The following is a 13,719-nucleotide window of genomic DNA, read 5'->3' on the forward strand; positions in this document are numbered from 1 at the left end:
GCTTGAGCCTGGGAATTCAAGGTTGTAGTGTGCTGTTGATTGCACCACTGCATTCCAGCCTGCGTGACAGAGTGAGACCCTGTCTTAATAAATAAAAAAATAAACATATATACATACATATATTCATACATGAAATGATGACAAAGGATTTTGGGAGTTTTCTTGAGACAAGGTCTTGCTCTGTCGCCCAGGCTGGTGTGCAATGGCACAATCATGGCTCACTGAAACCTCAACCTCCCAGGTTCAAGTGATTCTCCCACTTCAGCTTCCTGAGTAGCTGGGACTACAGTCACGCACCACCACACCCAGCTAATTTTTTAAATGTTTTGTAGAGATGGGGTCTCACTATGTTGCCCAGGCTGGTCTGAAACTCTTGAGCTCAAGCAATCCTCCCACCTTATCCTCTCAAAGTGCTGGGATTATAGGCGTGAGCCACCAAGACCAGAAGACTTAGAACATTACATAAACTTAGTTAATAAAGTAGTGGCAGGGTTTGAAATTTTGAAAGGTCTACTGTGGAGAAAAATGTTATTAAACAACATCACGTTACAGAGAAATCTGTCGTGAAAGGAAGAATCAATTGATGCAGCAAATTTCATAGGTTGTCTTATTTTAAGAAATTGCCACAGCCACCCCAGACAATTACCACCCTGATCAGTCAGCAGCCATCAATATCAGGACCCTCCACCAGCAAAGATTACAACTCACCGAATAGCAATTTTTCACAATAAGTATTTCTAAATTAAGATACGTACTTTTGGCCAGGCACTGTGGCTCATGCCTGTAATCCCAGCACTTTGGGAGGCTGAGGCGGGCAGATCACGAGGTCAGGAGTTTGAGACCAGCCTGGCCAACATGGTAAAACCCCATCTCTACTAAAAACACAAAAATTAGCTGGGTGTGGTGATGGGCGCCTGTAATCCCAGCTACTCAGGAGGATGAGGCAGGAGAATCGTTTGAACCCAGGAACTGGAGGTTGCAGTAAGCTGAGATCATGCCACTGCACTCTAGCCTGGGTGACAGGACGAGCCTCTGTCTCAAAAAATAAATAAATAAATAAATAAATAAATAAATAAATAAATAAATAAAACAGGTACTTTCACTATACATATTATTGTACACTTAAGAGACTACAGTATAGTATAAACATAACTTTTATATGCATTGGAAAATAGAAAAATTGGTGTGACTTGCTTTATTATATTTGCTTTATTGCAGGGGTCTGGAACCAAACTTGCCTTAGCTCTGAAGTATGCCTCTACTTAGAAGAGTACCTAGCACATAGCAAGTTCTATACAAGTGTTGGGTATTCTTATTACAGCTTTCCCATCTCTGGCTTTTAGGGAGTGCAGTGGCACCATCTCAGCTCACTGTAAGCTCCGCCTCCCAGGCTCACGCCATTCTCCCGCCTCAGCCTCCCGAGGAGCTGGGACTACAGGCACCCACCACCATGCCCGGGTAATTTTTTTGTATTTTTAGTAGAGACAGGGTTTCACCATGTTAGCCAGGATGGTCTTGATCTCCTGACCTTGTGATCCGCCCGCCTCGGCCTCCCAAAGTGCTGGGATTACCATCTGTCTTTTTTTGTGGCTCTCACATTTTGGTGCAACCTGGGTTAAAATACAAACTGTCAAAAAAAAATTAAATAAAAGCTGGCAAGTCTCTTTTAAATAAGGAAGGCTTCTCCAGAAGTTCCCCAGGCTTCCCTTTCCATCTAATTAGTGAGAACTGTATCATATGCCCATGCCTAAATCAATCACTGTCTAGGGAGCTAGAGTTACAATGATCGGTTTAGAGTTTATATCAATACCCACCCCCTGGGGTAAGGAAGGGTGGCCAAATTCCCAGTTAGCAAAGTAGTAGTAATGGTGATAAGACAAATAATGTCTGCAAGACTCATGAGGTTGTAGTCTCTGCTAGAGAGAGTCACAGTAAAGCCATCTCCAGAGCTACGAATATCACCCCTACAGGGCACCTAGTGGCAGGGAAATCACTACAAAAGTCTGTTAAGGGTAATGACATTTGGCACAGCAGAAATAGTGTAGGATATACAACTGAGCTAGTGGAGAGTACACGTAAGAGGCAGTGAAACACAGCAGGTTCCGTATTTGTGGGCATGTGAAGGCAGGCTGTTAAGAGTCTCTAGTGCCCAAAGGATCCAGATTACCAGCCTTGGACTAGTCACCTAATCTTCTCAAAGCCTCAGTTTATAATTGTAAATGGAGATAACCCAAGATACCTTAGATTAGATGTTAGGATTAAATGAATGCATTAGTTTGATCTACATGGGGTATAGATAAAACAAAAAGCTGACATTCATAAAGACAAGCTACGATGAGGGACAGATACCTGAGATGGAGCTGGAAAGGGGAAGTTACCTGACTCTAGGCTAAAAATCCCCTTCAAGACCTTGGTCAGGTTTTGTTGCTTCACTGAAGACTTTCATGTTGAACTGTACCAGAATAGGACTAACTTTATTTCTTAACTCCTTAAGTCTTCTTATAGATTTATGTGCTGCAAAATGGGTAAGAATCTTACTTCTGGCTTTGTGGCTTATTGGCTGTGTTATCTTCTCTGAGGCAGCTTCCCAATCTATAAAACTGAGTAGGCCGGACGCGGTGGCTCAAGCCTGTAATCCCAGCACTTTGGGAGGCCGAGAGGGGCGGATCACGAGGTCAGGAGATCGAGACCATCCTGGCTAACACGGTGAAACCCTGTCTCTACTAAAAAATACAAAAAACTAGCCGGGCGAGGTGGCGGCGCCTGTAGTCCCAACTACTCGAGAGGCTGAAGCAGGAGAATGGCGTAAACCCGGGAGGCGGAGCTTGCAGTGAGCTGAGATCCGGCCACTGCACTCCAGCCTGGGCGACAGAGCGAGACTCCGTCTCAAAAAAAAAAAAAAAACAAAAAAAACCCCAAAAAACTGAGTAAATCTCTACTTATTTCACTGAGCTTATTAAACAATAGTTCCTTCCCTTTGAGGCAATAGTGTTTCTGAAACTGAAGACCAATACAAAGTTTATAACATAAAGTTTATAACATAAAACCCCCTAAATTTTTTTCACTGATAGATGAAGATCCAGCTACTAAGAAAGGCCTATCAGTCTTATTACTCAATAGAGAAACCTGGAAACCAGAGTGCTTAAGGGAAAGGAACATTATTGAAAGTGGAAAAGAATCTGTTCTCGGCCGGGTGCGGTGGCTCAAGCCTGTAATCCCAGCACTTTGGGAGGCCGAGACGGGCGGATCACAAGGTCAGGAGATCGAGACCATCCTGGCTAACACGGTGAAACCCCCGTCTCTACTAAAAAAAATACAAAAAAAAAAACTAGCTAGGCATGGTGGCGGGCGCCTGTAGTCCCAGCTACTCAGGAGGCTGAGGCAGGAGAATGGCGTAAACCTGGGAGGAGGAGCTTGCAGTGAGCTGAGGTCCGGCCACTGCACTCCAGCCCGGGCAATAGAGCGAGACTCCGCCTCAAAAAAAAAAGGAATCTGTTCTGATATTCATAGAGCCCTTACTAGGCTCCAAACACTGTTATCTGTTGTTTGTTTATTTGTTTTTGAGAGGGAGTCCAGCAACCTACACCGGACTCACTGCAACCTACGCCTCCCGGGTTCAAGGAATTCTCCCGTCTCAGCCTCCCAAATAACTAGGACTATAGGAGCACGACACCATGCCTGGCTAATTTTTGTATTTTTAGTAGAGACAGGGTTTCACCATATTGGTCAGGTTAGTCTCCTACTCCTGACTTCAGGTGATCCACCCGCCTCGGCCTGTGGGATTATAGGCGTGAGCCACCTCGCCCAGCCCAAATGCTGTTATCTTATTTAGTCCCCAAATACGTTGATAACACAGCCCCACCCCTTCTTTCTAGAGGCGAGAAAAGGAAGGCTCACAAAAAGAAGAAAAACAACATTATTGTGGACTGTGCTAGATGCTTTCCATGTATGTTGTTGTGTCTGACATTTAAGTGATTCTTAAATACCTTTAAGTGATTCTTCCAATACCAGATCTGATTCTAAAGTCATTGCCTTGAAGCTCAAGTGAATAATTTCCACTTCCTTAGAATCACGGATCTTAAAAAATTCAATTCCAGGCCAGGCGCGGTAGTTCATGCCTGTAATCCCAGCATTTTGGGAGGCCGACACGGGCGGATCACCTGAGGTCAAGAGTTCGAGACCAGCTTGGCCAACATGGTAAAACCCTGTCTCTACTAAAAACACAAAAATTAACTGGGCGTGCTGGCGGGCACTTGTAATCTCAGCTACTCGGGAGGCAGAGGTTGCAGTGAGCCGAGATTGGGCCACTGCAGTCCAGCATGGGAGACAAGAGTGAAATTCCTTCTCAGAAAAAAAAAAAAAAATATTTCAAAGTGGCCGGGCGTGTGGCTCACGCTTGTAATCTCAGCGCTTTGGAAGGCCGAGGCGGGGGGATCACGAGGTCAGGAGATCAAGACCATCCTGGCTAACACGGTGAAACCTCGTCTCTACTAAAAATACAAAAAAATTAGCCAGGCGTGGTGGCAGGCACCTATAGTCCAGGTTCTCGGGAGGCTGAGGCAGGAGAATGGCATGAACCCGGGAAGGTGGAGGTTGCAGAGAGCCGAGATCAAGCCAATGCCTGGGTGACAGAGCGAGACTCCATCTCCAAAAAATAACAATAAATAAATAAAAAGATTTCAAAGTGGGCCCACATGCAAAAACAAAAAACAAACAAAAACAAAACAAAACAAAAACCCCAAAGACATTTACAACTTTGCCTAGGGTTAAAAGTTTTTTCCCCCTTTCTCCCAGTCCAACCACTAGAGGGCCAGGTCATTTAAAAAAAAAAAAAAAAAGGCCGGGCGCGGGCGCAGTGGCTCACACCTGTAATCCCAGCACTTTGGGAGGCCGAGGCGGACCGATCACTTGAGGTCAGAGGTTCGAGACCAGCCTGGCCAACACGGCGAAACTCTGTCTCTACCAAAAAAACCCACAAAAATTAGCCGGGCGTGGTGGTGGGTGCCTGTAATCCCAGCTACTCGGGAGGTTGAGGCAGGAGAATCGCTTGAACCCGGGAGGCAGGAGGTTGCAGTGAGCCGAGATCGCGCCACTGCACTCCAGCCTGGGCGACAGAGCAAGACTCTATCAACAACAACAAACAGCAGTTACAAACTAGGTTTGGGAGTGTTCACCCTTGCTTAGCCACTGTATATGACCTTGGCTAAGTTACTTTACCTCTCTAAAGCTCAGCTTCCACATCTGTAAAATAGCAACAATGGTAGCATCTATTTCCTTAGGTTGTACAAATTAAGCAAAACAAGACATGTAAAGCAATCAGAACAATGCCCGTACGTAAAAAGAGCTTAGCAAATTTCAGTTTTTACTGCTGTAGAGGAATTACCACTGTTGGTTGTCTCTAAATCCAAAGACTTCGCCATGGTATTCTCTCTGAACAGAGGCCTTGCCAGCCGAAGTGCCCTCAGAAAGATCAACAGGTCGCTCCTTTTCTCCTTACCAGGGCCAGCCCAGAACCTAAAGTCCCCAACCTAAAGATGGCCAAGAGGACTTGGCCTTTGGTGTTCTACCATCACAAGGGATGCCACTATGAGCCCAACCGAACCACACTATTTCCTCCTTGATTCCGTTCTCCCGGCCTTCAGCGGTGCAAGCTGCCCTCGGCCTGGCTGCCCATGCTTACCGGCCTGGTGCTGGATCGCCTGGCGTCCCCTCACCAGAGGACTCCACCCCGCTACGTAGGTAGGACTTCCCTGAGTTCAGGGGAGCCACTGAATCCAGTCAAGACGCGCGTCGGCCAAACACAAGCCAGGAGAAAGCTACCTTAGCGCCGCCCAGGCCTGCCGCCGGGAGCCCGTCCCCCAGCCCCAGTCTGGGCGCAGGGCAGAGAGTAGGCCCCTTTCTATCTCCCAGGAACACGTGGGCTCCTGTCCGAGGCCACCATGTGGGGGGCTCCAGGCGTGCCAAGGTGTCCCCGGAACCAGCATCAAAAGACTGCTCCTAGCGCGGGCCCTAGCTCGGCCCAAAACTGGCAAGAGGAGCACTCCCGGCCTGACTTTTCCACTCAGACCTAGCTAGAGGGGATGCAGACATCTTCCGCAGACCGGAGACAGGCTCTCGCCAAATCCCAGGCCCCGACACTCCCTGAGCCCAAGAACCCTACTGCCTGGTTTCCTCACTCACCCATCGCGGCTCCGCTCGCTCACTTGGCGGCGGCGGCGGCAGCGACGGCAGCTTCAGCGGCAGCTTTCAGTAGACAATATGGCAGACCTGAAGGACGGCAGCTCGAAAGGGACAAACCACTTACTCCAGGACGAAACGCGTTATTGGCCCAACCGCCTATCATTACACCGAAAGTGCGCACTTAAAGAGACCGCAGCCACTAAAGGTGGGGAGTGGAAATGAAATACGAAAGGAGTGGCTGGGAGGAGACTGGGAGGGATACCTACGAAAGTTAAGTGTGTCTAGGAGTTCCCAGTTGTTTCTGCTACTATTTCTTTTTTTTTTTTTTTTTTTTTTTTTTTTTTGAGACGGAGTCTCGCTCTGTCGCCCGGGCTGGAGTGCAGTGGCCGGATCTCAGCTCACTGCAAGCTCCGCCCCCCGGGTTTACGCCATTCTCCTGCCTCAGCCTCCCGAATAGCTGGGACTACAGGCGCCCGCCACCTCGCCCGGCTAGTTTTTTGTATTTTTTTTAGTAGAGACGGGGTTTCACCGTGTTAGCCAGGATGGTCTCGATCTCCTGACCTCGTGATCCGCCCGCCTCGGCCTCCCAGAGTGCTGGGATTACAGGCTTGAGCCACCGCGCCCGGCCTATTTCTTTTTTTTTTAATCGTGAAATTTCTTTCCCCTGAACTTTTTCCTCCCGGAAGCTTATCCCCCCCCCTTTTTTTTTTGACACGAAGTCTCGCTCTTGTCCCCCAGGCTGGAGTGCGATGGCGCGATCTCGGCTCACTGCAAACTCTGCCTCCCGGGTTCAAGCGATTCTCCTGCCTCGGCCCCCGAGTAGCTGGGATTACAGGTGCCTGCCACCACGCCTGGCTAATTTTTGTATTTTTACTAGAGATGGGGGTTTCACCATGTTGGCCAGGCTGGTCTCGAACTCCCGACCTCAGGTGATCCCGTCCCCCCAACCCCCCACCCCCCACCCCCCACCCCCCCACCCCACAAAGTGCTGGGATTACAGGCTTGAGCCACCGTGCCCGGCCAGTTTATCCCTTCTTTTCATAGTTAAAACCAAACGGCTGAGCGCTGTGGCTCACACCTGTAATCCCAGCACTTTAGGAGGCTGAAGCGGGCGGATCACCTGAGGTCAGGAGTTCGAGACCAGCCTGCCCAACATGGTCTCTATTAAAAATACAAAACTTAGCCGGGCATGGTGGTGCGTGCCTGTAATCCCAGCTACTCGGGAGGCTGAGGCAGGAGAATTGCTTTAACCCGGGAGGCAGAGGTTGCAGTGAACCGAGATTGCGCCACTGCATTACAGATCTGGGCAACAAGAGCAAAACTCCATCTCTAAAAACAAAAACAACAGTCATAGACCCTGGGCTGAATATGAATAACGAATCATCTAGAGAGGGGAAGTGCCTTGCTCAATGAGGCTATGGAGAAAAGGAAATGAAGAGGTAAGACTAAACTCAGGTTTTCTGATTAGGCCTACACAGGTAGCCCTAGTTGAGGTTGCAATCTTATTGGGAGATGAGAAATAGAAAAATAGGGCTAGGTGTGGCGGTTCATGCTTGTCTGTAATCCTAACATTTTGGGAGGCTGAGGTCAAAGGATCACTTGAGGCTAGGAGCTCAAGACCAGACTGGGCAACACAGTGAGACCCCATCTCCACAAAAAATAAATTAAAAGAAAAAAATTAGAGGGGGATGGTAATGCGCACTTGTACTCGGAAGACTGAGGCGAGAGGATCACTTGAGCCCAGGAGGTCAAGGCTGCACTGCCATGACTGTGCCACTATACTCCAGGTTGGGTGATAGAGTGAGACTCTGTCTCTGAAAAAACAAAACAAAACAAAAACAAAAACAGAGAGAGAGAGAGAAAGAAAGAAAGAAATAGGCTGGACGTGGTGGCTCATTCCTGCAATCCCAGCATTTTAGGAGGCTGAGGCGGGCAGATTGCTTCAGCCCAGGAGTTCGAGACCAGCCTGGGCAACATAGCAAGACCCTTGTCTCTTAAAAAAAAAAAAGAAGAAAAGAAAACAAAAACAATGAGACTTATGCAGTATAGTTGACAGAGTGATTTCATAATCATTATTTCATTTATCCTCACAGCAAGCTCCTTGAGGGCAGGGGTGGGTTCTGTATTGTTTACCACCGTATCTCCAGCACCCAGCACAGAATCTGGCACATTGTGTGTGCTCCATAAATAACTGTTGAATGAATAAACAAAGGAATGAACAGAAAATTGAGTTACACAGAGCAAGGGATATGATCTCCCCTTTTAGAGATGAGGAAATTGAGGCTCTTATTGTTCATATGCCTTTTGAATCATGGGACATATGGCTAGTACATATCAGGCCTTTCTTTTTCTATGACATGCCAGCCCTCCTGTCCCCCACCTCGACACACAGAGCCAGGCTATATCTTCAAGACATAGAGGGATCTATCTTCTGGACGCAGAATGAGGGCCTGTCACAACAAATTGCCAACTTTAGTTGTGTGCCTGGCCCATTTTCTTGCGGGAAAGAAATCAAAAGGAAAACTCTAGGATGAAGTTCAGGAAGGGGCACACTATATTTCCCTTCCTACTGCCCCTGCTTACAGTGAGACCTCATCACTTTGCCCTGTTCTATATTGCCTGCCTCCTCTCTGGCCTCCTGCCTCCAGACTCTCCGGCTCCCACCCACTATCTCCTGAAAAGCAGAGACCTGTAATCCCAGCTACTGGGAAGGCTGAGGTGGGAGAATTGCTTGAGCCCAGGAGTTGAAGACCAGCCTGGGCAACATGGAGAAACGCTGTCTCATTAAAAAAAAAAAAAAAAAAAAAAAAGGCCGGGCGCGGTGGCTCAAGCCTGTAATCCCAGCACTTTGGGAGGCTGAGACGGGCGGATCACAAGGTCGGGAGACCGAGACCAGCCTGGCTAACATGGTGAAACCCCGTCTCTACTAAAAAAATACAAAAAACTAGCCGGGTGAGGTGGCGGGTGCCTGTAGTCCCAGCTACTCAGGAGGCTGAGGCAGGAGAATGTTGTAAACCTGGGAGGCAGAGCTTGCAGTGAGCTGAGATCCGGCCACTGCACTCCAGCCTGGGCGACAGAGCGAGACTCCGTCTCAAAAAAAAAAAAAAAAAGAAAAAAAAGCAGAAACCTTACAGTGTAACTCTTCTGCTTAGCAACTTCCTACTGCCTGCCCTTAGGTAATGCCCATTTTAATCTGGCACACAGACTGGTCCTTACCTGCTACTTGGGCTACTCCCCACCATGCAACGCAGGCTCCAACCATATTTGGAGAACCACTTTTCTTCAAATACGCTCCTATCTTCTGATGTGCCTTTGCATATGCTGTTCCCTCTGCTTAGAATGCAGTGCCCTCCCTTCCCCACTTAGCCGTGAGAACTACTCACTTTTTTTCTTTTTTTTTTTGAGACAAGAGTTTTGCTCTTGTTGTCCAGGCTGGAGTACAATGGCATGATCTTGGCTCACTGCAACCTTCGCCTCCCGGGTTCAAGCGACTCTCCTGCCTTAACCTCCTGACTAGCTGGAATTACAGGCATGCACCACCACACCCGGCTAATTTATTGTTATTGTTGTTGTTTCTTTTTGAGACAGAGTCTAGCTCTGTCGCCCAGGCTGGAGTAAAGTGGCACAATCTCAGCTCACTACAACCTCTGCCTCCTGGGTTCAAGCGATTCTCCTGCCTCAGTCTCCCGAGTAGCTGGGATTACAGGTGCCTGCCACCATACCCAGCTGATTTTTGTATTTTTAGTAGAGACGGGGTTTCACTGTGTTGGCCAAGCTGGTCTCGAACTCCTGACCTCGTGATCCACCCGCCTCAGCCTCCCAAAGTGCTGGGATTACAAGCGTGAGCCACTACGCCCAGCCTAATTTTTGTGTTTTTAGTAGAGACGGGGTTTTGCCATGTTGACCAGACTGGTGTTGAACTCCTGACCTCAGGTGATCCACCCACCTCAGCCTCCCAAAGTGCTGGGATTACAGGTGTGAGCCACCGCGTCTGACTCGGAGAACTACTCACTTTCAAGACCCAACTCAGCTATCAGCTCTTTGGGGAAGCCTGTCTTTCCAGATAGGGTACCTGTCCTCTCTGCTACTACAGGAAGAAATGGACACTAGTTTTCCTTAGCATTTCACACCCAAATTTGCTCATAATGTGTGTCCATTTCTCCTTGTTGTCTTTGGAAGGGACAGTATCTTCCTTATCTTTGTAACCATTCCAGTGTTCAGCACAGTGTCCACCTCAATAGAGGCACCAAAAATATTTGTTGAGGTGTGTGTCTCTCATATACCACTGTGAGCTTGTCTGCATACCTTATGGCCAAGAAGGGCTCAGGGAACATGGGCTGAATAGATGAGAATGGCTGAGTGTCCATGTGTCCTCTCCTTTCAGCCTAAACCCTCTATCCTATGCCCATAGGAGGCAGTGACCTTACAAGCAGCTGTTTCTACTCTAGCATGTGACCCTGCTCATACACCTTTGCTAGCCTAGGACTACTGGTCCTCCCTGATCCAGCCTCTGTTGACCTTTCCCACTCCACTTTTTTTTTTTTTTTTTTTAAACTCTTCCTGCTCTAAGATCTGCATTTTGTTTACCTTCCCCGAAACACACCAGGATGCTCCAATCTGTGTGCTACTGCATGTGCACTATTACATTTGCCTGCTTCTCTAACTGAAACACCCTTTTCCTCTCTTGTCCACCTAGGAAGTGGCTAATACAATTCAGACTATCCCCTCCTCCAAGAAGCCCAGAGAAAATTAAACATTCTCTCCCCTCTGCTCTGCTGTACCTTGTAACTGTTGGGCTCATCCCAGTGTAGTATTACTTGCTTGTTCGTGTCTTGGCATCCTCACCATCTAGCATAATACCCAGTAAGGAGGGTCTCAGTGACTACACGCTGAGAGAATCAAGACGTCACCTTCTGCCAGGATAGTAGTGTCATCTTTCAGAGGTTTTTTATTTTTGAGATGGAGTTTCGCTCTTGTTGCCCAGGCTGGATCTTGGCTCTATCTTGGCACTGCATGATTGCAGTGGCACGATCTTGGCTCACTGCAACCTCTGCCTCCAGAGTTTAAGCAATTCTTCTGCCTCAGCCTCCTGAGTAGCTGGGATTATAGGCATGCACCACCCACCATGCCGGGCTAATTTTGTATTTTTAGTAGAGACAGGGTTTCTCCATGTTGGTCAGGCTGGTCTCAAAATGGTGACCTCAGGTGATCCACCTGCCTCGGACTCCCAAAGTGCTCGGATTACAGGTGTGAGCCATGGTGCCCGGCCTTATTTTTATTCTTTTTTAAGACGGAGTCTTGCTCTGTCACCCACGCTGGAGTGCAATGGTGAGATCTCAGTTCACTGCAACCTCTGCCTCCAGGTTCCAGAGATTCTCGTGCCTCAGCCTTCCAAGTAGCTGGGACTACAGACATGCGCCACTATGCCTGGCTTTTTTTTTTTTTTGAGACTGAGTCTCACTCTGTCGCCCAGGCTGGAGTGCAGTGGCATGATCCTGACTCACTGCAAGCTCTGCCTCCCGAGTTCACACCATTCTCCTGCCTCAGCCTCCTGAGTAGCTGGGACTATAGGCGCCCACCACCGCGCCCGGCTAATCTTTTTGTATTTTTTAGTAGAGATGGGGTTTCACCGTGGTCTTGATCTCCTGATCTCATGATCCGCCTGCCTTGGCCTCCCAAAGTGCTAGGATTACAGGCGTGAGCCACTGCACCCGGCTGCGCCTGGCTAATTTTTGTATTTTTAGTAGAGACGTGGTTTTACCGTCTTGGCCAGGCTAGTCTCAGACTCCTGATTTCCAGTGATCCACCCACCTCAGCCTCCCGAAGTGCTGGGATTACAGGCTTGAGCCACTGTGCCAGGCCTTTCAGAGGTTTTATGTCCAGCTTTACCACTTCCTAGCTGTGTGACTATAGGCAAGTCACTATAACTCCCTGAGCTCCAGTTCTTCATCCACTGGAGTGACAGTACTTTATTCCCAGGGTTGTCATAAAAGTTAAATTAAGGCAAGGCCTGAAATCACACAGAGCAGCATCTGGTACACAGTGAGCATTCAGTTCGCAGTAGCTATCACTGCTACCATGGCCTCCAGTGCCTCCTCATCTCCTCTCTCCTGAAGAAGGCAGTACCCACAGAGGCTTCAGAAGCCACATGTGGGGACTTTCTAAACCAGAATCTCACACCTCTGCAATACGTCTCACACACCCGAAGGGAAAGAACCACAGGACACAGGCTTGTTGGGAGTATAAAAATAGGACTTTTTTCCTTATCACATCAATTATCAAAGAAACAGTACGTAACAAAAATACAAAGCTCTGGTGGATTTTTTTTGTCTTTTTTTTTCCCCCCTCCCGCTCCTACCCAACAGCCCCTTGCCAGGGAGCCCCTGGCTGAAGCCTGGACGCTGTCCTTGAGGTCACCCCAGAGCTCAGGAGAAACGGTGGTCCAGGTCTCTCTGGGGGCTAGCGGAGTATGAGTAGGCCTTGCCCAATACCAAGCGGTCCCGGAGCAGCTTGAAGAAGGCATAGTAGTTGCTGAAGAGGATGAGGGCCAGCGAGATGGTCTGGTGCCACTTTTCAGAGGACATTAGGGAGTACAGCTGGTAGACAATGACAGCACCCTCCAGCAGCAGGAGGATGTTAAGGATCCGCAGGGGTTTGCTGAAAAAGAACTGCAACCGGAAGGGGGTGGGCATGGCTAAAAGGTGTGCTCCAGAAACCTTCCTCCTGGATAGGGGTTCTGGGTGGGCCAGTGAAGGGGACAGGCTCTTGGGGCCCTATGCAGACATGGGTGGGGTGGAAGACTTTCTGGGGTTGGATGTGGACTTTGCCACCTCATCTGCCTCTGCTTGTGGTATTCCTTGATAGGACTGCTGCTTCCCACGTAAGTCATCTAAGATCCTGTTCAACTTCTACCTCCCCTAGGAAGTCTTTCTTGACAGGTTCTGCTTGCTCTCTCAAACTCTTTTTGTGGTCTAAAGTCAACACCTTTAAAAAAATTTTTTTTTTGACCAGACGCAGTGGCTCACAGCACTTTGGGAGGCCGAGGCAGGCGGATCACGAGGTCAGGAGATCAAGATCATCCTAACACGGTGAAACCCCGTCTCTATTAAAAATACAAAAAATTAGCCGGGCGTGGTGGCGGGTGCTTGTAGTACCAGCTACTCAGGAGGCTGAGGCAGGAGAATGGCGTAAACCCAGGAGGCGGAGCTTGCAGTGAGCTGAGATAGAGCCACTGCACTCCAGCCTGGGCGACAGAGCAAGACTCCGTCTCAAAAAATAAAAAATAAAATCAATCAATTTATCTATCTATCTATCTATCTATCTATCTATCTATCTATCTATCGATAGATTTTTTAAATTTTTTAAATTTTTTTTAAATTTTAATTTTTGAAAATTTTTTCTCCCTCATCCACTGACCCTCAATAACATCAACAGCTTTTAATGTCATCTCCTGGCTATTGTTGGGCCTGAACAAATTAGAATCCTATGACACAGGCAAGGAAAGTTATTACAGACTCTACAGCCTGAATTACCTACTAC

General features: G+C 48.2%; 2 protein-coding genes across 21 annotated transcripts in view; both read right to left on the reverse strand.

Moving 5' to 3' along the window:
- KPNA6 (karyopherin subunit alpha 6) overlaps window positions 1–6,260 on the reverse strand; it is a 68,359-nt gene extending 62,099 nt beyond the window's left edge. For 3 of the 8 annotated variants that reach the window (XM_074013411.1, XM_005544119.4, XM_065525660.1), the window contains exon 1: window positions 6,181–6,260. In XM_074013411.1, the coding sequence (XP_073869512.1) occupies window positions 6,181–6,184 (4 nt within the window). In that variant the 5' untranslated portion in view covers window positions 6,185–6,260. Of the gene's footprint in view, window positions 1–5,383 lie in introns of all 8 variants that reach the window. The other 5 variants (XM_074013413.1, XM_015439156.3, XM_045375874.3 and 2 more) reach the window with 4 other exon arrangements.
- Window positions 6,261–12,411: 6,151 nt separating this feature from the next.
- TMEM39B (transmembrane protein 39B) overlaps window positions 12,412–13,719 on the reverse strand; it is a 30,714-nt gene continuing 29,406 nt past the window's right edge. For all 13 annotated transcript variants that reach the window (XR_012423283.1, XR_012423279.1, XR_012423276.1 and 10 more), the window contains one exon: window positions 12,412–12,848. Coding sequence is in view for 7 of the 13 variants with exons in the window: in XM_015439189.3 (XP_015294675.3) it covers window positions 12,606–12,848 (243 nt within the window). In the remaining 6 variants the exon portion in view is untranslated. The remainder of the gene's footprint in view (window positions 12,849–13,719) is intronic.

This window comes from Macaca fascicularis, chromosome 1, assembly GCF_037993035.2.
Source record: "Macaca fascicularis isolate 582-1 chromosome 1, T2T-MFA8v1.1".
Classification (NCBI taxonomy): domain Eukaryota; kingdom Metazoa; phylum Chordata; class Mammalia; order Primates; family Cercopithecidae; genus Macaca; species Macaca fascicularis.